Source organism: Lygodium microphyllum, chromosome 12 (assembly GCF_053477565.2).
Source record: "Lygodium microphyllum isolate KBCC chromosome 12, Lygodium_microphyllum_v1.1.10, whole genome shotgun sequence".
Taxonomy (NCBI): domain Eukaryota; kingdom Viridiplantae; phylum Streptophyta; class Polypodiopsida; order Schizaeales; family Lygodiaceae; genus Lygodium; species Lygodium microphyllum.
The window spans coordinates 47,440,025-47,463,393 of NC_141146.1; the positions used below are offsets into that span (position 1 = coordinate 47,440,025).

General features: G+C 38.9%; 1 protein-coding gene and 1 non-coding gene across 2 annotated transcripts in view; both read right to left on the reverse strand.

Annotated features, from left to right (window-relative positions):
- Positions 1-447: 447 nt before the first annotated feature.
- TRNAV-UAC (transfer RNA valine (anticodon UAC)) lies at positions 448-520 on the reverse strand. The gene has a single exon. It is a non-coding gene; the product is annotated as a tRNA-Val (tRNA).
- Positions 521-4,699: 4,179 nt separating this feature from the next.
- The window catches only part of LOC148027728 (uncharacterized), a 37,323-nt gene continuing 18,653 nt past the window's right edge, over positions 4,700-23,369 (reverse strand). Inside the window, exon 3 of the mRNA XM_087689424.1 lies at positions 4,700-6,211. Coding sequence (XP_087545550.1) covers positions 5,000-6,211 — 1,212 coding nt within the window. The 3' untranslated portion in view covers positions 4,700-4,999. The remainder of the gene's footprint in view (positions 6,212-23,369) is intronic.

Sequence of the window (23,369 nt, forward strand, 5' to 3'; positions counted from 1 at the left end):
TATGTGGAGATAAACATGTCTCGCTACCACATTAAGCATATATGTGGTGCCACTTGAAAAGAATGCGAGTGTTCTCCTACATAGGCAAGTTGAAGAGGGCCATGTCAAAAGAAAGTCAATGTGCTTTGCAAGTATCTTCTCCTCATACTAGCTCATATCAAGGGTTGAGAGATTAGGTTGCACACATCCTCATGATATATAATGGTCATTACAATAATTAGAATCTCTCTCTCTCTCTACCTCTAGCTCTTCCTTTAAACACAAAGCCATTATATCTCTTCCTTTAGACACAAACCCATTACACCAAAAGGTTTTAAACCTCATTTGCAGTCTTCAAATTCAAAACCCAATAACCGAAAGTTTTGAAGTGATTTCACGCGTTTCGCATCTTCCTTCACGTGCTAGCGAGAGTAGATCAAGGAGGAACAAGCAAAAGCTTGGCAAGCTTGGCCGCAGTGAGTTTCGAACTCACGACCTTCTGCGTGTAAAGCAGACGTGATAACCACTACACCATGCAACCTGTGTTGCTTTACGTCTTAAATTTTATTTATTTAACATGATATCAAAATTGCGCCATCACGACCCCTGTAGCAAAGACATGGCCTCTTAATCAAACGCTACTACATGCTGATCTTTACATCCTGATGTAAACGTATGTGTGAGGTGACTTGCATCAAATGCATGTAAAAGCATCCTTTTTTGCTTACATGATGTGTAGATACAATGCAAAACCTTGACAATCAGGATAAACATCCTACTAACGATGAAGGTACATATTAGTATCTCCAACATTATAACATTGGCACTTCATCCTTCTCATATTAATCATTCATTTTTTTGTGGAGTAGACAATGGGGTGTTAGGTTATAGTCATGTATAACATTATACTCAAGTGTCATCATGGCATTAGTGATATCAAGCTGCAAGTTACCTTTTAAAATGACATTTGATACAATAACTAGGGTAAGCCGTGATTCTATGTTGTGAAGTGAGATAATCTAATTCTATTTTCCCTTGCAATGGTGCAACTATAACAACGTTGATTAGAAGGTTGTAGTTGTAGTATTTGTCTATGCCTCATAGTGCATGCAACATAGTATCAACTAACACCATACCTCCATCATTCTAACTAGAGATGGAGGAGTGAAGAAAAAATAAAGAGAAGATGGAGACAGAAAAATACTTTCACTTAAAATTTTATTCATGCTTATAGGTTCGCTTTTAACAATTGTAGTACTTAACACAAACATTAATCCTTAATCTATGTGTCACTGACATTGTCAACTGTCAAGTGCTATTGATTTAGCAAGCGCTAGTCATTTTGCACTTTCAATGAGTCGATTTGCACTTACAAGGATGAGTTGCATTACAAAGTCAAATATGAATCTTGCATAAAATCATGTGCAAACCATCCTCATATATATTTGATAAGCAATCATTCAACTAGATGTGTGTAATTCAACTCGCATGAAAGAAACAAGTTTTGAAACTCAAGTATTCTTGTTGTAACCCTTTAGGCCTAATAAGGCTAAGGTCTATGGATTTTCAATTCATCTTCAATTTCAATTGGTTTGTGTGTTTTTTAACATGTTCTAAGCGACATATTCTCAATTTTCAACTTTCATTGAGCTTTTAGCATCATTGCCCTAGAGACTAACATTTCCTTATAACAAGGACAACATATTCAATTCAGCACCACACATATCCACCATGCACTCAATATGCTCATGATTCATTATAGGGTAGGATTTTACACAAGCTTTGCCATGCTTTTTGATTTTAAAGCATGTAAAACATAAGATATTAGGATTGAAACATGGTTATCAATAATTATTAAAGCCTTGGTTATGACTTTTTGGACCTAGTAAAGCCACATATATCGAATCCATAAAGTGTGCATGCCATCATTTCCGTAGTGAGTACATTGAAAAAATTGAGTGTATTCGTTCATTTGAAAACATCATATGTCCAATCCACACATATAATAACCCTAATATGGTTGAGGGAAAGGATAAATCTATAAAAAGTCTATATAGGTTCCTAGGCACTCGTGTACATTAAGGATTTTGCCCACCCCATTAATGGTGTGTTTTTTCAAGTAACATTTGAAAAGCAATGATCCTCAAATGCACAATTAGATAATATTTCAATGAAACTAGATATGTGCATTAGAGGCTTGAAAAATTTATCGTATTTGAAAGGAATTTTGTAAGGTTGATGTCTTTATTTAATAATCTCAACTTCCCTATATATATATTTTTATAACAAAAAAGACGAGTATTTTGGATTGCTTTCTTAGTTCAAAATATGTAATGTTGCCTAATATATATGCTCCAAAGAGCTTTATTCACATTATTTGTAACTTTACACATGGTCTAACCCTTAAGAGCATGTGCCTTTTCAAACATGTCAACCCTCTTGACTAGTGCACTGTAAAAAATGTAAGTATATCATGTGTGATTGATAGAAGATTTATTTTCTTTGATAAAAGTTTGGTTAAATTTACAATATTTAATCTGTAGAATGGAATTTTTTTATTGCAACTTGAAAAAAAAATCACAAGTTTCTTAAGGAAAAGGGATCACTTTATTACCTTGTGATAGCCTTTCATTGGCACACTAAGCCACATATGATATGGCTCTAATTGATGTTATATGTTTTTACTTGACTCTCCAAGATCTATTTTGATACCTGGGGTCATTGTAATGCTTCCATGTGTATACTCTTATTGTTAATGTTTTGTGTTGACATCAACTTGCATCCCTTGTGTTTTGGCTCTTTCAAGTGGTGCATGATTGCGCTTTGGGTCATCCTTAATTTCCCATCATCATTTTGGATCCCATCATGGACGTTGCATGTGTTTATATTCCTCCTCATGAGCCCCCAACATTTGCATTTTGTATAAGCTCTCTCTCTCTCTCTCTCTCTCTCTCTCTCTCTCTCTCTCTCTCTCTCTCTATATATATATATATATATATATATATATATATATGTGTGTGTGTGTGTGTGTGTGTGTGTGTGTGTGTGTGTGTGTGAACATGTGCACACAATGTGTACATACTCTAAAAACACCCAAAAATTGGCATACACCATAAAACGAGAGTTAAAGTTCTTTTTAAGTTGCAAATATAAGATGAGATAATAATTTTAATGGTTGAACATGTTGATGCAACATACTACTACTCTAAAACCACTCACAAATGCACATACACTAACAAAACACATGAATAACATACGTGCAATCATATATGTACGCATGCACACGTGTAAACACATACGCACATGAATGCATATATACACATGCACATGCACAAACATATAAGAGAGAATTGGAGAGAGAGAGAGAGATGAGAATGGATGCACACTTAAAAAATGCTCACAAACATGCACTCATACATGCAAACACACATTCACACACAACTGTATACATATACGTACACACGCAATGTATACACGTGCATACACATTGAGGCAAGTACACTAATAATCATCTTATCGCCTTGGTCTTTGTAAGGTCTACTTAGTTGCTCACTTTGTGGTTACTTTTGTATGTTCATATTCATAATAGAGGCTTCCTTAATCTGGTACTTTCCCTTATTAGTAATTTCCTTTCCAAAACCCCCCCCAACCCCCTCTTTTTGTTGATCCCAAGGTTGACATCTAAGGTACCACATAGGTGAAAGCCTAAGGTACATTCACAAAAGATCAAGACTTGAAAGAACTATTTCAAACCACTTTTAAAATTACATGTATTTTGTTAAATTCACATACTGCTAATTGGCTCAATTGACACCATGCTACTAAGCCTTGTCTCAATTTACAACTTCAAACTTGACGTGATTGGAAGCTCTTGTTCTATAGTGACATGTGGTGTCTTCTCTATCAATTCACTTCTCAAGGAGACATGCTAGGGCAGAAAGTTCTACATAATTGAATAACCCATTACAAAACCACAAATAGGCACAACTAAGAATATCAAAAGCCTCAGCGACATTCGTTGAAGTATATTTATAATGTTTGGTTTATGACAATCAAAATGCATGTATAGAGCATCTTAGATAGTCTGCATGAAATACAATCAACACAAAAATACATATTTTGTTTTCACACAATGCTGACCACTTGACCAGTTATGCTATTAAGCGTTATTTCACTTTCAAGTGAATCTCCAAAATTGACATGCAACAGAAAGTTATTGCTCTATAATGGGATGCTATGTCATGTCTATAAACATCCCAAACTCATAACATAAATCAATTAAGACAATCTGTTGCCCAGCCCAAGCAATCATTTCACTCACTTTGAGGAAACATCCTGAGCCCCAAAGTTCGACATAATTGACTAATCCATCCTCAAAAAACAAATAATCATATAGAGAATGCGAGTTAAAATTATATCAGGAATGCATATCTTTCTCCTCTACAATCACGAGAATGTTGGGAAATGAAACATACACCCACCTACAATGAGAGCGTCTTTGCTAAGTCAAGAGTACTTTCTTCTCTCTCCATCACAATTGCTACAGAAAACTTCCTCACAATGACAAGGCCCTCTTTCCTTTCATTATGGAACAAAAAATCTGACATCTTGTTTCCATCCTGGACAAGACTGTCAACATTCTCAACGATCGTTATACAGAGTATGGATGCAATGACATGGAATGTGCAATTGAACACCCGTAAAGTAATAATCATAGCGAAGAAACTACCCATAGGAGATTACAATCTGCACTTACGACAAAAAAATTTAAGCTTGGATCAATTTACGCATTCTCTTGCCAGCTCAACAAAGTGATGTGATATTGCACATATGCCATTATATTTCTATCGAACAAACAGCTACCAGATAAAATGGAATCGAACCAAGCATCTGCATACTTTTTGTGCAAAATGGAAGGGCCCTTCCATACATGAGTGCCTATTCAAGAATATAGAATCTGAACCAGAAAATGTACAGACTGTTGGAAAGCTATGTGGGAAACCTCGCACTAGTCAAAAGGTTATAATACAAAGCCCGATGAACCCACAAGGGCATTGACTTGCAACAGCAAAGACATCATCTGTTCACTTATGTCAGTAGCAGGTGAACCAAGGGGTGCATTTGGAACTGCAAAAGGAGAATGTGCACATGGAGCTGAAGCTGGACTTGAGCTTACACAAGAACTGTTCTCAGTCGCCGAACCAGCCTTAAGATCGATGTTCACACCATCTCTTGTTACTTCGGAGCTTGAAAATATTTGCACATTCTCTGCCCCAGTATTCAGCTGGAATGTCACACGTGCACCATTTCTTGTAGAACCAAACACAAGATCATCTGATCTCTTCAGGCATGATTTGAGAGGTAGATCCTTACTCTCAGCAATTACATCAGTATCAGAGATGCATGTATTACCCCTGAACAATGAAGTTCCTTCTTCACAGGTAGCATTTACATCTTGTTTATCTATAGCTGGCCTCTCATCATTTCCTGCAGGAATGTTTACTTTCAATTTTACATCCTTCTCCTTTGTGTGAGGAATCTCTCTCAGCCAAAAACTGACAGATGCATCCCCAAACACAGAACTTTTCTTTGCATACTTCAGTGCAGCCCCAGCATCCTCTGGATGCCGGAAAACAACTTGAGCCAAACTACGCTTAGGATACACCCTAGTGCCAGCAAGGCTTAGCTGACCAAATCGAGCAAAAATTGCCTTGAGCTGTGATTCCGATGGTACATTAAAGCTTTGGGGGAACCGCATCATGAGAGCAGTTTCCTGGACTGGCTTCTTAGACCTGCGGCCAAGATTTGAAAGCCCTTCTTCAGGGACTGGTCTTGACATACGTTGACCAAAGCGATTTAGTATCTCTTTTGCTCCATGTCCTGGAGCTTTCGGCTCAATTGCAGGTCTCAAAGAGACTGAACTAGTTGATACCTTTTTGGTGATAAAAGTCTGCTTCTTCAAGCTCTTGGTCTGAAGTGCTTGTTTGGCACCATTCGGGTCAGTCCTGATGTTATCACCTTCACCTTCTAGGTCAGATCCTCTTTCCGCAGCTGCTTCAGGCTTGTCATGTTCTGAGACATCAGTTTCATCTTTATCTACAGGCACTTCTAATTTCTCCAGTGGCTGTGAAACAGCGGGATAAGCTACAGGGTTTTCGGCAGATTCTTCAGGTTGTTCCTGATGTGAACATCTGCTATTGTCTCCAGGTTCTTGAGATGTTTTGGGGTTTTCCTGCAGAGGTGAAATTGGGAGATCAGCGAACTGTACAATTGCTTCAGGAAGTACAGAACTATTGTGAGAGAGCCACAATTAATATTCCATTGTATTCTGAACTGAGAAAAGGAAACTTTCTTCCAGTAAAGTGGTCAACAGAATCCTGCACACCCTTTAACCAGGCAAAGCACCACAAAAACCCAATAATTTATGATTATAACGCTGCATGCAATCTAGTGCTTACAAGTATCATAGCCCTTTTTTTGGCATGGGCCTGTCTCTTCCTATGCCTGTTATCACGCAAGTTGACTGACCAACACTTTATATGAACATTGTAAAAGGGGTTTAAATTATCAGACAGAAAAGTATAAATGCATAGACTATCATTAAAAATAGTATTCTCTTCAAAAAGAATCTTAAATCACTTGAGCAATGTATGATGGGATTTTATATATCGAGGCTTGAATGCAGTCAGCATTTGCTGCCCCATTAAAACCACCTCATTTCTTCAGTTTTGGCATATAAGAAGGCACCCGACAGTTTGTGCCAGCACTTTGATGGCGCCTCTTTGAGGCTGACTTTGCAGTTATCCACATCTTCTGCAGTTCATCACAGACGCACCCTTCTGCATTGATTTTCGAATTTCCCCCATCCCTAAACAAGAAAATGTTGTGCTCCAGCACCATTTTTGGGGTCCAATTTCATCTCTTCCCCTCATTCGCTATGAATCAGCTCCTTCTAAGGAAGTTCTTGAAAACTTGGCCTGAGTGCTGAATTTGTTATTAGAGCCAGAGACCTTGTGTGTAAGGCAGATGACTGAGGAGCCATAAAGACAAAATTCAGGAATAGGCAGCACACCTGTCAACACAACCATCGTGAATGAACCCTCGACAGATGGCATAACCTTTTCTCCTTCCCACATTCCAGGGTCCCATCCCTAATGATAAGCTTCTTGAACTCTCTTTTGTGGGTGGCCAAAACCAGACCTATCATGGTCCCCTCTACTGTATTCCCAAGGCATCAATCACCTAATGGAGATCAGCCCCTATGGTCCCCACAGGTCTCTTCAATCTCATCGTATGGAATCCTTTGGCAATAGAAAAGTCTCTAAGATCAGCCCTACACTTCCCACGTGTCTCTTCAATTTTATCACACGGGATTTTTTGGTGGTGGCTAAGCCCAAGTCTTTGTCAATGTTTCTCTTCCTCCTTGTTTATAAGGATCCAAACCCCTTCCTTATGGTCTTCTTTTGATTTCCATTACACCAAGACAAACATCTAGAGGATTGGTTTTTCCTTCCTTCCCCAGAATGGGTGAGCTTGCCATGTGCTTATGACCACAACTCCAGCCAAGCTGAAAATGAACTCTATTCATTCTGGTTGATGAATCAGCTTAAGGTCATCAAAAGCTATTTGAAGGGCACTCCTTTCTATGGCATCAACAGGTCAATACTTAGAATGCAGTATTCAGTTAAGAGGTCCCGGCAAACTCATTCAAAACTTCTTCACAGAAACATGATGATACACGGGCATATCAGGACTAGTGCAGTACTTTGATCAGGCACAATCATTTTACTGAAGCAGCTCCAGCACGCTCAAATGATAAAGCATATTTCAAAAACGTAAAAACTGCACCTATACAGTCCAAGGTTATCTACAATCCAAAAAAGTTGGAAGATTTAAGAGCAATTCGGTATCATTACTGATAACTAACAATCTTGCAAACTCTTCATTGTCCATCCCTTCTAAAGTATTTTGCCCCTTTTGACTATGTGGAGGGCAGATAGTCAGGTACGATCCATGCAGTCCTTTGACTTACTATAGTCAGGGCAGATAGTCAGGTACGATCCATCCAGTCCTTTAACTTACTATGGTACAGAATGTACACCAAAAATTGTCAAATAAAATAGAGTATTTCATACGGTCATTAAAATTTACATAAGAAATTGAGGGTTAATCTAATAAATATTACTTGCATCAACATAAAAGTCATGACCCAAGAAATAAAGTGTCACAAGTCATTATCTATTCAATACTAACTTTAACTTTGTTGCTTCAACAATGAACACGGCAAGAGTTGAGACTGAATGCAAACACTCTAACAAACTAAGTACTAAAAAAGATAGGTATGTAAGGCAAAACTCAAGAGGAAGGTGGTAAGAGAGAGGTAGAGGAAGAGGAGGTGGTAAGAGAGGTAGAGGTAGAGATATAGAAAGAGGAGGTGGTAGGAGAGAGGTAAAAGAAGAGGAAGAGATTGAGGAAAAGGAGGTGGTAAGAGAAATATAGGAAAAGGAAGATTTTCAAACAGTCCACTTTTGTTCAAATTGGCAAGGTCCTATTTTGTCCAATCCAGATTGGACGGTCCTGGAGAGATCAAACAAATCCAACTAGACTAGACAGATTGGACTGGATGGTTCTATACACGGATGGAATGCAATCCTAGTGGAGGGGTTACACTTGAAGTGAAACACCAAAGAGCCTGGACCCCCCGGAACAGGGCAATGCCTCGGGTCAACAAATGGGAATGAGAGCCAACGCCCTAAGTCAAAAATGAGAATAGGGAGAGGGCACATATGTACATACATATGTATGTATGAAGACAAAGGAAAAGACACCTAAAACCTGGAAGCAATAAAAAATTGAAAATAAATGTAAAAACCCATTTGTCAATTACTGAAACTTTAGAACCCTAGTTATCCATGTTTGTTGGATGGATGGACTAGTCTAATCCATCCTATCCAATATGACACATCCATTACTCCCTCAAGCTCTCCTTCACCCTACCTCCCACTCTCAAGCTCTCCATCCTCTAAATCCTCAAGCTCTCCATGTGTAAAGACTCTAAACATTGGAAGTGTATTATTTTAAGTCCCAACATTAAGTATAGGGCTTAAAATTATATGTACAATTTTACTTTCATCAGATGTAGCATTGGATGTATATCCAAGATTTATTAGTCTGATTAGTATCAGACGGTACTAATCGCATGCCACTGGACGTGACAACTGTGTTTTAGACTTTAGTAACTTGATTCCAAAATCATCCATATACACATAAATCAGCCACTTAGACTTTGGTATTCAAATTACAAAATAAACCATTATCCATGAAAAATGGAGACATATTAGTCACCCAAAATCCAAAGGTTGAAATATACTATTCAACAATAAGAGAAAATCAACCATTATCCAAAATATGTAAATTAAAAGCCACAGAATGTGCATTGAACACACAACTAGCTACTAGCGAGTCGATACTCATGACCGAGGGTGCTCAATGCTCATTCAAAGAAGATGGCTCACCTACCTACTCATCATGCACAACATCCTGATCATTAGCTGATTTACCACACAAAGGTTGGAGCTAGCATAAACCAAGTCAATCATCTTCATTGACCCATGATGATTTCTTTTCCTTAGGTGAATACAATTAAAAGAATTCCACAACAACTCTTAACAAGAGGAGCCAGCCATCAATTTGAGAATATAAATTCTACCCATAATTCCCCCACCATAAAGCAGCTCAATTTCTTTCACATCCTCTTGTGCACTCTTAAGTACCAAAAGATGATGTGAAACCCTTGATACAAAGAGAGTTAATTTTTTGTCTTGTGCTACGGCTCACACATAGAAATAGTGAACACCCATGTCATGTTGAGAAACCCTTCACCCGCAGTTTACATTTTTGTGTTTTTGCGTTTTGCGTTTAGGGTTTGCAATCCCAAAATGGAGCACCACCCTAGACTGATTGTGCCTATTTATAGGCCACTCTCATTCATTCCTTACGGCTGATTCATTCAGTCCATCACCACTTCTCTCCAGCCTCTCCACTGGCCTCATACCCCTTCACGAGGACATTGCGGTTCGTGGTTCGTGGATATCTTCGTCATCTTACTTGTGCTACGGCACCCTTGTTCCCTTATATCACATTCACTCCATGATTCAGGATCTTAATTATTCCATTCATCAGAGTTTCTTCTCTCTTCTCTTCTCTTCTCCATGTTTGCCGAGTTCACTCTATGTTCCTCCCCGCAAACCCTACTATCTCACTGGTACGTTATCTTTCGACATGGTATCAGAGTTGGATCTGCTCAAACAGCGGCAAAGATCCTCCACTCTAGTGACAGCAAAGACCGGTGGCAGGTTTGGCATCCACTTCTCTTCTTCTTCCGCTACATCAAAATCTCGTTTTTGCAGGTTTTAGGTGTTTTCAGCTTGCTGACCACACCCCTTTCGCAAAGGACATCGCAGTCTCAATTGTCCCTTGCTGGACAATCTACTGTTTGGTGCCTGTTTCCAACTTTCCACCCGCAGTTTGCAGCTATTTACAGCAGAGCGACTGTTGCTGATCACCCTCCATTCAGAAAACAATCTCGTTTTTGCAGATTTCAGGTATTTCACCTTGCTGCCCACACCTCGAACGCTGAGGACATCGCGGTCCGAGTTGGCCATTGCTGTCATCTACAATCTAGCGCATGTTTCCAACCTACCACAAACATTTGGAGCTGATTTCAGCATACTGACTGCTGCTGCTGTTTTTTCCTGCGTTTTTAGTTTTCTCTCTCCTGTAACCTGCGTTTTTAGTCTTTCTCTCTCCTCTCTACGCCCTCCCAACCCTTAAGGCAGACATTGCAATTCATGGTTCGTGGCTGACCTCTTTCTTCTTTAGCAAGGCACATTGGTACCATTGGCTTCTTTACCAACAGATGACCAAACTACTGGGTGCTCCTACTCCGGCATCACCAAACACACCACTAATGCTTGCCGACTTTGACCTTTGCTCCCCACCCCAGAGTATATGCGTATTCCACCAGGCACTCCTTGTGCCACCTCTCCTTTCTAGGCCACAGAGATTGTTCTACATCATCTATCAGAGTACTATGCTCGAGGCAATAAGACCCATCCAATGCGCACTAAGTCTTTTCAAGCACATGGAGAATCGATTGGCGCTACGACCTCCTGGAGATCGTCGCAATGCCAGCAACAGTCTTCTCCCACCTATTTTCGAGTACAGTGGCTACCACGGCCCGCAGTTCTGTAGTCTGCTCCATCAAGAGACAGTGATTGTTTGCTACCGTCTCCTCGTCAATCAACTCCTTCAAGAGACACTGACTGCTCGACTCCTTCCTCTTCTTCAACTTCTCGATCCGCTCCATTGAGAAGCAACAACTGTTGCCCACTCATTGCTCAGTCTGGGCCCCACCCTTCACCCTCACCTACTCACGTTCAAGAGGCCACCTCTGGAAGTTCTTTACCACCCCAGATACCTTCTTTGGCATGACCGGCAACACTTCCTTCATCCTCAGACATTTCAAAGTCTGTGATCCATGAGTTTTTAGATTCCCTATCTACCTCAGAGAGGGATTCAAAAGAGGATGACCTTTCTTTGCCCTTCGAGGAGGCATCTACATCTACTGCAACTTCAAAGGAGGCTCCTACTCCTCCAGTTTCAAAGGGGGTGCCCATCCCCCGCTTAATCCTTCGCATACCCTGGCGGAGGCCTTTTACCTTCTTCTTCTACCCTTGGAAGTTGGATGGGGTGGCTTCCTTCCAGTGGTCATCTCACCTATTGATATCCAAGATCTTGAGGATCTACGTAGATCAAGGCCTTAGAGATTTAACCCTAACTTGGTGACGAGGCCTTCAGATTCCTTCTTGCTGCATGGATGCACGTAGCTAGTGGCTTCTCTCCCGAGGTTGAGTTTCAGGTTCTCCAGTTCACTCTATCTATTGTTCTTTACTGCAGGTTACCTTTCAGGTGGAAATCTTGGATCTTAGAGATCCTCTACATCTTCTTCCTCCTCTTCTTGCCTTGGTCACTTAATCAGCATCATGGAGCCAACTCCCGAGATCAAGTACGGGCATATCCTTAGGGTTCTCGCCACCACACAAAGTCCGACATTCCTCCTATGCATTGCGTGTTTTCATCATCTTTGTACTAGGGTGCTTGGGCAAGTGAACCATTTCCCCACGAGGGACACTATCCAAGTGGCACCTGCTACATGAGCATTCTTCAGCATGTAGCATTCCATCTCCACCTCACTCTCCTCTTCTTTCCCTTTTTTGGCCTGAGAGGGGGTGTTGAGAAACCCTTCACCCGCAATTTGCATTTCTGCATTTTGGGTTTAGGATTTGCAACCCCAAAAAGAGGCGCCACCCTAGACTGACTGTGCCTATTTTTAGGCCACTTTCTCATTCATTCCTTACAGTTGATTCATCCAGTCCGTCACCTCTTCTCTCCAACCTCTCAACTGCCCTCATACCCTTTCACGAGGACATTGCGGTTCATGATTCGTGTTTGTCTTCATCATCTTCCTTGTGCTACAACACCCTTGTTCCCTTGTATCACATTCACTCCATGATTCAGGTCTTCATTATTCCATTCATCAGAGTTTCTTCTCTCTTCTCTTCTCTTCTCCATGTTTGCTGAGTTCACTCCGTGTTTCTCCCCGCAAACCCTATTGTCTCGCTAGTACGTCATCTTTTGACATGTCAGGCCTTAGGAACACCCTAATGCATTCCAACGGCCATGTGCAAATTGCAATGCTATTGGAACTTTCCCAATGGTCAATGTCTTGTTTCAACCCGTTGCTTGGTATCACCTAATGTTCCACTTGTTTGGCATTTCAACTCTAAACCAATCATATCCTACAAAAGCCCCAACTTAGCTTGATTTGCCCATTGGCGACTTTCGGCTCATTCCATCTCGTCAGCAATGTTTGTCTCATGCTGGTTGTCTCAACTATTGTTGCAACTGTCCCACATTGTCAAGCAAATGCCATCTACAACTTGTTTGCGTACTTGTTCACCTCTTGGCATCTTGCTCTTGCTCACATTTAGTGCATGAGCCACAAGTCACAAGCTGCCAAGCTGGTCATGATTTCGTGCGGAGTGCAAAATGCACATTTGGTGCACCATCAACAATCCAATTTCAGCCTTGCATTCCAAAATCCAAGGCACTTGCTAAACACACATTTACCTTGTTCCATTTCTATAAAATTTGGGATAATTTTGAGAAATATATGCAATGAAAGGGCACTTGGGAAATTTTGTTTATATTTGAAATAAACTAGGGGATGAATTGCCTTGAATTGCCACAAATTGTTTGATTGTTCCCAAATGTTACATTTCTCTAAATTGCCCCAAAATTGCCCTTTCCCCCAATTTTGGGGCAACTTGAGGCAACTTGAGGCGATTTGAGACATTTAAAGCATTTACAATTTAGTCTTGAAGCAGCCCTTAATTTGAGACATTTCAAATTAGTCATTGTCCCAAAGTTAAAGATTTTCGGCGAGGATTGAAATGCAAGCTACAATGTCCCCAAATTCGAGACATTTGGGATATGTAGATTGTCCCCCCAATTTGTGTGTTTCGAGCCTCGGCTACCTCAAGGTCCCCTTCTAGCATTTGTCTAGGAACTCAAGGTCAAACACATATACTGCAACATATATAGGAGACCCGTTCTCATTCCATCTTGTAATACATGGCTCTTGAATTTGCTCGGATTTGTCAACATGTGGCTCCAAAGTCTCTGATTTTCTAATCATGTGATCCATGCTTTCATATATCATTCCAATGCATGGATCCATACCATCAAAACTCCCTATCAAAGATAGGTGTTACATAACTGTGACAAGGATGTGGGATTTTAACGCTTTGCTTAGCATTTGATTTAATGTTAATCAAATGTGCAAATGTGAAGTGCACATGTGGTGTGTAAGTTAGTTATTTCACAATGACGAGTCAAGGATCCTAAGAAGTCAATAAGTGCCAAAAGGCCAAAGTTGTAACTTAATAGGTACTACGTGGTGTCAAATTTTGGCCTAGAAAATTTTATTAGCCATTAATATAAATGGTGACATTAGGAACTACGCATTAACTAATTAATTAATGTAAGTTGAGGGGTGAATTTCTAGCTAGTAAAATTATTTTTCCAAGCAAGAATTAATAATTAAATTAATTTTTAAAATTAAATTAATTGGGTAAGGCTATTATTTGCCAAAATCCTCCCATGCAAAAGGGAAAAGACCTACTAGATACTATTTGAGTCTCATTCCAACACTGTGGACATTAGAAGAGAAGGAGAGAGAGTTGTGCTGCTGCAATTTTTCAACCATTGGCAACAATCAGCCCAACCATTGGAGGCTCTCAAAGAAATGCCCCTAAACCTGATCAAAAGACCATTGGAAGCACGTGACAACCCCTATAGATTGTCTACAAAAAAGTGACACTAATTTTGGGGCCCACATAGGCAAGCAATTGCATATGGGACTCTTGTTAATGGTGGGTTGTTGTCAATTAGCCATATTCACAAACCTTGAAATTTCTCTCTCTAGATTCTTGTCTATTTTCTCAACCAATCCTTAGCTTATCTCAAGATATCTCAACCAAATTCAATCTCAAGAGAGTGCAATTGAAGAATTTCTACTATAAACCCTAATTTAAAGTAAAAATTAGGATTTACTAGCCACCTTGGAAAGTGTGCTCAAAAATTTAGGCCTAATACTTGAAATTTAGCAACAAAAATTTGGGGATTTCAAAGAATTGCAAGACGCCAACAAATCAACATTAAGTTTAAGGTAAAAATTGTCTTCCAAGGAGCAAATTGGTTTGAAAGCTTGCTACTTGTTTTTTACAACAATATATATTGAAGATTGAAGAAGATCACACTGAATCTTAGTGTACTTCGACCTTCAGCAATACAACTTAAAGAAATACTGCAAGTTGTGCCAATTTTGGGGCCAATAGGATGTCCATTGCTCACAATTAAGAGGTAACCTTTGCATTTCAGTTTATTTGAATTTTGACGTTTGCTATAAGAAATGTTAAATCACGTCAATACCACCCTTTCAACGAAGAAAGGCTGGTTTCACATAGCACAATAGTAGTAGTGGCAACCCCAATCCAATTCTTTGAACCAAAGAAGTATACATATTACATGCCCGCAATAGTATGCAACAACACCATGTGCAGACCTATGGCATGTTTCACTCCATCCATCCACGATCAATGTAACTACATTTATCACCCCATTGATTGTGAATATTTGTTGTCGCAATCTCTGTGTCCACTTTCTCCTTCTAAAGCAACATGCTTATGATGGTCTCTAATAAAGGGTACTTAAATGTAGACTCTTACTCTACAATGTTTGTCACCATATTAAAAAATAAGGTGACTTGGCTGATTTGAATGCAATATAGTCATGATTCAAACACAATGTACACTGTCTCATGGCATGAATTTCTGCCATTAATGCTCCATCAACCCCAGTCTTGGTTGTCTTTTGCATGAAGCATAATGTCCTGTTGGTCTTGGAGCCCATGATGTTCAATCCACTACTATGTTTGGCGTCCGCCTAGCATGCGTACTTCCCATAGTAGTGGCCACACTTTCAAGCAATTCTTGTCTTTTCTTCATTGATATATTAGTTCAAAAACACATCTCTTTACCCTCCTAATGCACCAAGTGGTTTCCATTTTATAAGCCCCACTAGTGCAAGCACAAGGGAAAAGTCTACATTTCCAAGGATAAGGCTCTTCACCTCTCAATGCCACCCCCATCTATCTCATCCCACCATCACCAAGTACTGATTCAACTTCATCCAATTGTTGAAGTACTTCTTGAGGATGATGAAGATCCCATAGATGTTGAGAAATTGGAGCTATATGTTGGGGCATTTAGAGCAATTTGGAGCCCAAATCGCCTCAAATTGCCCCAATCTCCCAAATTTCCCAATTACATCCAATCGCTCCAATTGCCCTAAATTGTGCAATTGCTGCAAAGTGTCTGATTACCCCTAAACATTAAGTTATTTTGAGTTTCTCCAATTGTTCCAAAATTGCCATTTTTCCCAAATTTGGGGCACCTTGGGGCAATTCAAAGCATTTAAAGCATTTACAACTTAGCTTGAATCACCCCTCCATTTGAGGTATTTCAGAACTTTATTGCCTACAGGCTACAATGTCCCCAGATTTAGGGCATTTGGAATGTGAAAATTATCCCTAAATTTGGGGTATTTTCAGCAACAAATTCCCACTGAAAATCCCTAATTTTGAAGCATTGGTAATATTAAATTGCCCCTAGGTTTGGGGCATTTTCAAACAAGGAATGTAAAATACAAAACCCAAAATTTGGGGGCTGATATTGTCCCAAATTTGGAGCATTTTCAACAAAAGAATGCAGACTGGAATATCCCCATATTGGGGCACTTGGGTCTACTATTGCCCCCAAATAAAGGGCATTTTCAGCAAACACATACAAGTGAAATTTGGGCTGCAATTTTCTACAATTTCTTTCATGAATATGTATTAATTTTTTGCAATTTACATGACTAGGAATTTGGATTTGCAAGCCTGACATTTTCATGCCAGCCTCAATGTCTATGGGATCTTCGTTATCCTTAGCATGCATTTCATCAACAATTGAATGAAGTCAAAGCTCTACTTGATCATGGTGGGATGAGATAGATGCAAGGGTTCCATTGAAAGGTGGAGGAACTTGCCCTTAGAAATGTAGGCTTTGGCCTTCTACTTGCACTAATGGGGCTAATAAAGTAAAACCCAACTATTGCATGAGGAGGAAAAAGAGGTCTTTTTTTACACTAATGTATCAACTCAGAAAAGACAAGAATTCCTTCACAATGTACCCACTACTATGGGAAGTACACATGTAGGATAACACCAAACATAACAATGGAACAAGCATCATGGGTTCCCAAGACCAACATGTGGCCATTACTATGGGAAGTACACATAAAGGAAAACAACAAACATAGCAATGGAACAAGCAGCATGGGCTCCAAGTCCAATAGGGCATGGTACTTCATGCAACAAACCACCAAGATCAAAGTCTATGGAGCCTCCTCATTGGCCATCAATGGCAACCACTCCTAGCAAGAGATAAAAGTACATTTTGTTAGGAAAAAATGCAAAATTGATGCATTAATGGTTCATGGGAGTTAAATTGATCACGGATGGATGGAGTGATACATATCATAGATACATAGCATTGTTGCATATTCTCATGGGGATGTATACTTCATTGGCTCTCATGATGCTTAAGAGACTTAGAAGAGTGCAAATATATTGGCATCCACGTGGGGCAAGACAATAGATTGAAAATATAGTGCAATTTGTGCTTGATGGTGAAACTACAAACAAGCTAGCAAGAAATATCTTAATGGCAATGTATCCATATATTACCTTCAATCCATGCATGGCACATTTCTTGAATAACTTGCTAAAGGATATTTAGGATTTGCCTTAGATTGCATATATTGTTGCAAAAGGTAACAAGATTATGACATTTATATGCAATCATTAGTACTTGCATGGTGAGTTTTACAAGAAAAGTGAAATATATTCTTAAATCTTTGGAAACATGGCTTGCATATAACTTTATTATGCATGATTGATTTTACTATGTAAAGATGCAATTAGAGATTTATTTGCGTATGACAGAATGCGAAAATTAGATTGGAACTGCCACTACTACACTTGTGTTATGTAATGCATGTGTCTCTAATAGGGAGTTTTGGAGTGGCATGAATCACACCAATCAAATGGTTGATCCTACCATGCATGTGTTGAGGTTTGCAAATGGTATGGATCCATGCATTGGGAAGATGTATGAAAGCGTAGACCGCATGATTGAGAAGTTGCAAACCTTCAAGCCAAATCTAACAAATATAAGAAAATTCAAGAGTTATACATGAGTAGATGAAATCAATATGACTCTTCTATACATGTTGCAATATATGTGGTTAACCTTGACTTCTGAGGCAAAATGTAAGAAGGAGACAGTGTGGTAGCCAAGGCTCAAAACACACTCCTTACAAGGCTCTTTTCTATCAATAAGATGCAGCATAAGATAAAAAAATCAACTCTCTTTCTATGGGCATCCGTATGGAATATTTGGTACATAGGATGCATTAAAGGATGGAACAAAGATTGGATCTTTACGGCAAAACGCAAAAACTCAAAAGCCACAGAGTTTAACTATTTGTATTCTTAGCCAAAAAAATAGCTCTTATTGTTTAGAGCAATTATGTAGTCATTTCAATTATATTCACTTCAAGAGAAAAAATTTCTATAGGTCATATATTAACTCCAAAAACTAATTCTTATATGTGGTGAGATAAATGTGAGTAATGATTGCAACAATGACAATATTGTTTAACAAGATGAGTAACCAAGGGAATCATTTTCCATGAATCAAAGCACTTAGGCTCTTGAGCCTTGAGTATTGACTAAGCATCAGCTAGTAGCTCTTGTAACTTGCATCTTTAATGCACCTTTTGTGATTCTACATATACATCTTTTGAACTATGGTTGATTATTACTTATGGATTGTTGTTGATTATTATGTTTGGAATCTTGATTATTCCTAATTATAGTTTATTATTATATCTTCAATCTTATGAATCATAGCTTATTATTATATCTTCAATATTATGGATCATAGCTTGATTATTATATCTTCAATCTTATTATGTTTGGAATCTTGATTATTGCTAATTATAGTTTATTATTATATCTTCAATCTTATGGATCATAGATTATTTTTGAATCAAATTTCAAAATGATAAATACTACAATCTAAGTCTTAAAAAGTTAATAGCCTTATTTATAATTTTTATGTGTATGCAATATGGTTGATTTGGTGATTAAAATACCTAAGTCCCATAATTTTAAACTCTTTTAGTAATTGATATATGGTTGATCTACTTTGATTTAAATGCATTTTGAATTCTTCATATCTCTCACTTTCAAGTGTCTTTTAAATTTTATTTATTTCTCTTTTCAATGTTTGAAACATTGTGAGAGCCAAGAGAGCCAATATACATCTTCATGAGAATATGCGACAATGCCATGTATGAATATATGACAAGTATGACTCCATTCATCGATATTCATTGTAATCTCATTTCTCTTTCATTGATTGCAAATATTTGGCATATCCCTATGGCTTCTCAAGTAATGAGATCCTAATGGTCTCTACTGAATCGAGCTTACATATAGATCCATAATGTGCAATCTTGGTCACTATATATAAAAAGTATAGTGACTTGGATATTTTAAATATGATATAGTCATGATTTTTTAAAAATTGTACCATCGTAGCATCGATTTCCTTCATTTTTTATAGTTTCCATGAACCATGCACTATATGTTGCATTGAGCCACAACATGATGCAATTGATGATGCATAAGGAGGCTCCAAAGACACAAATCTTGATGCCCTTCTAGATAGAATTACTTGCCCCATTGGATGTGAAGCCTACCATGTTGGATCAATTGTAATATTCAATGTCCCATCATGTTTACTTCCCATGATAGTAGCCACATGATCAAGTAATTCTTGTGTTTTCTCAACAAATATAATTGTGCAAAAGCAAACATTTTTGCCATCTTCAGGCACAAGTGACCTCTCACTTTATTAGCCCTACTAGTGCAAGCATAAGGGCAAAGGCTGCATTTCCAAGGGCATGTCCCTCCACTTTTCAACAACACCCTTGCATCTACCTCATCCCCCCATGGCTAAATAGTGCTCCAACTTCATCCAATTGATGACAAAGCACCCCCTAGGGATGATGATGATCCCATAAATGTTGAGGCTGCCAATGACAATGCCAAATCTGCAAATCCAAATTCCCAATCACAAAATGCCAAGCAATTGAAGAGTATTCATCAAATAAGCTGCAAAGAATTGCAGTATAATTTTTCCAAACAAAAGAGCAATCTGCAGTAGAACATATCCTGAATTTTGAAACATTGTTGGTCTAAAAATCCATATCACCAAAGTGAGAAATAAGTCTAATGATTTAATTAAGCTTAAGCGAGACTTTTAAACAAAATAAACTTGAATTCTTGTATCCCTAGCTCTTGGCATAGTGACCATTACACCAGTGATACGAATTTGATAATGTGCATGTAGTAGATATGCATGCAATCCCACAAGTACAAGTTGCTCAAGGATCAAGAAGCAGATCTAGTGTTTAGGGCACTATTGGCAAGTGTTGTTATGAACTTGCAGCAATTTTTTGAATTTATATAGTCAATTCCTAATGTTAAAGGAAAGAAAGTTGCTTTGCATTCTAGATAGCCAACTAAGCTTATGAGCGACTTTTTAATCAAAAGTATTACATAAACCTGCACTTGTAATGCTAAATGTGCAGGAAACCCTAGTTCAATAACATGTTCGCCCATTAGAAATAATGTGCAACATGTTCCTTGTAAACAACAAATAATTCCTTAATTACCTTTATATAAACACATTATTTTGAGGGTGGATCAATGTTTTAGGCCCTAGACACCACTACATGTACCAATGTTTGCATGCAAAATACACCTGGTTTTCAACCTTCTATGTAGGGAGCTTATCATGGGGTATTTGTCATGAGGACATGTATTTTTGAAACCTCACTTAACATGTGGATTAATTTTTAATCACATGGTTAAGTAAATGTTGCACACATGAGGTATAAATGGGGTTAGATTAAATTTACAAGCCAAGGACTCCAGGAAATCACGAGATGTCAAAGGCAAAAGTCGCTTTAAGTTATGCCGCACAAGTACTTGGTGGTATCTAGTGCCAGTTGTTGGCCTAGGTCATCCATTTGGCCATAAGTGTCAGTTGGTGACACTAGAGAAGTGGCGTTTAATGGCACGTAACATCAATCTTATGGTCAAAGATGGCGCAGAGACACTCAAGAATGGAAGTTGCCTAGCCAATTTAATTATTGGCCAATCAGATTATTTTTCAGGGCACCAAAATAATTATTAGATTAATTTTCAGTATTTAAAGGCTGAAATTTAATATTTAATTATGAAAAATGCTGGAAAAACCATTTGGGAAGGCCACCACTTGTCAAAAATCCCATGCAAGACTGAAAAACGTCTTTAGAGGCTGGAGAGAGGCATTTTTAAAAATTCAGTCTGCAAGAGAGAGAAAGGGGAGGCTGTTGGTCTGATTTGCAGCCATTGGAGGACCTTTTGAGGCAGCCAAGGGCAAGAGAAGACCAATCAACAGCAGGTGACAACATCTACAGGCTGTTGAGATGGAGCAACAACAGTAAATGACTGATTTTCTTCAGTTCTTTGCATCTACAAGCTGTTGTGGCAGGGCAGCAGCTGCATTTGACTAATTTTCAGTCATTCTTCGCGACAAAACTCTGAATATTCTCTCTATACAGCTTTCTCTCTCATCTCCCAACCATTTTGCAGCCTTGCTCCGAAGATCTCAACATTTGGATCCTTGGAGGCTGAGAAATTGCAAATTTCTCTGCTGTAAACCCTAATTTACAGCAAAAATTAGGGTTTGTAAATTAGGGTTTAGCAACAACCTCGGGAAGCATGCCAAAAATTGAAAGCTCCAAGACTTGGATTTTTTAGGGCTGAAGGTGAATTTCAGCTAAATTCAAGTGGAGGACTAGCCAGCCATTGAATTTGGGGCATTTCTATCATCCATGAAGTGGGTGAACGCCAATTAAGTGCCCGAATCAAGGGGCAAAATAGATTGAAGACTTGCTGGTCACCTTGGACAGCAAGGGGGGTTGAAATACCGAAAGGGATTGGGAGAATCCCATTGTAAATGAACTTCTTTTCAATAAAGCTAAAGAAATACCGAAAGGGGCGCCAATTTTGGGGCCAATCAGGTATGCATTGTCCGAGATCAGTAGGTAAATTTGTATTTTCAGATTTGCATTAACTGTTTGCTATTGTAATTAAGTTGTAATCAAGGTTTTACCATCCTATCCAAGGAGGAAGGCTGGTTACAATATTGCAGCCTAAAAGCTGCACTAGCATGTATGGTAACATTGGCATGCAACTAGGAATTCAAACTAGAATTTAAGGGAATTATCATAGAGTACTGCAACCCCTCCTTCCAATGCTTTCTAGTACAGGTGATGTAGTCATACCTCACGACTCTCCTATGTCAAAGAGTGTGGGGATTATATTGCAAGCCTAGACATCATTGATGCCAGTGAGTTTTATACGTCCTCAATGCTACTTGGGCATGAGACATATTTGGAGTTTCAAGAGAGGCTTCCATCCCAGTATGGTAACTCCAATAAGGCATTTGCAGCTTCAAAGAGGGGTGACAAAAAGAAGAAGTCAAAGGCCCAATGTCATCATTGTGGTAAGAAGGGGCATTTGTGCAAGGATTGCAAAGAGTCAACGACTTCAAGGAAAAAGAAACAGAAGAAGAAGAAGAAGAAGATAAGAGAAACAAGAAGAAGGAGAAGGAGAAGAAAAAGATGGCATCTTTGCAATTACAAGGGCAGCATCATATCAACATGGTGACTCCAATAAGGCATTTGCAACTTCAGAGAGATGTGACATGAAGAAGTTGAAGGCCTAGCATTATCACTATGGTGAGAAGGGGCATTTGTGCAAGGATTGCTAGCAACTTCATGGAAGAAGAAGGAGAACGAGAAGAAGAAGCAAGATACAGACTCCTCCATCGAGTCATCCTCGCCCATGATCTAAGAGAGGGTGTTAGCGATAGAGTCAACTCATGCGTGAGTTTGGGATGTGTTTCAATAGGCTAGGCAGTGTAGTGGTCTTTAGGTATTTTTTATTGGTCATTATGAGATTTATGGCATTTATTGCTGGTCAATCACCATTAAATGCTGGCCAATTGCATGCTTTGGCCTATTTAATCAAGCTCCCTCCTCCACAGTCTACTTATTCATCATTTGCAGATTCAAGTGCAAGCATTGTTGGAGAGAGGGAGTCGGTACCAATGCCCATGCAACCAATATCTCATTGTTGTACACCTTTGTCTCGTGTTTGATATGTGGATTCCATTTCTCGAGCATATCTCTAAGTTCTCCCCTTGCAGTGTTCTTTTGTTTCCTTCTATTATCTCGCCTATTGTTCAATCAGTTACAGCAAACTACTACACTTCCATCATTGCACGTATTTTTAACATCATAACCTACCAAAACAAAACAAGAACCTTTGAGATTGTGTAACTGAAGAGAAACATGAACACAAAGAAGCACAGAGAGAGAGAGAGAGGAAGCAAAAGATGAAGGAAGAATATTGCATTGACTAAAGAAGAATGCCGATACAATGGGGATGGACTGATCAATACCTGGACACAGCCCAAAGCATCAGTGAGGGCACTAGATCAAGCTGATGACGATGGCAACACTAAGCATGGAAAGTCGGA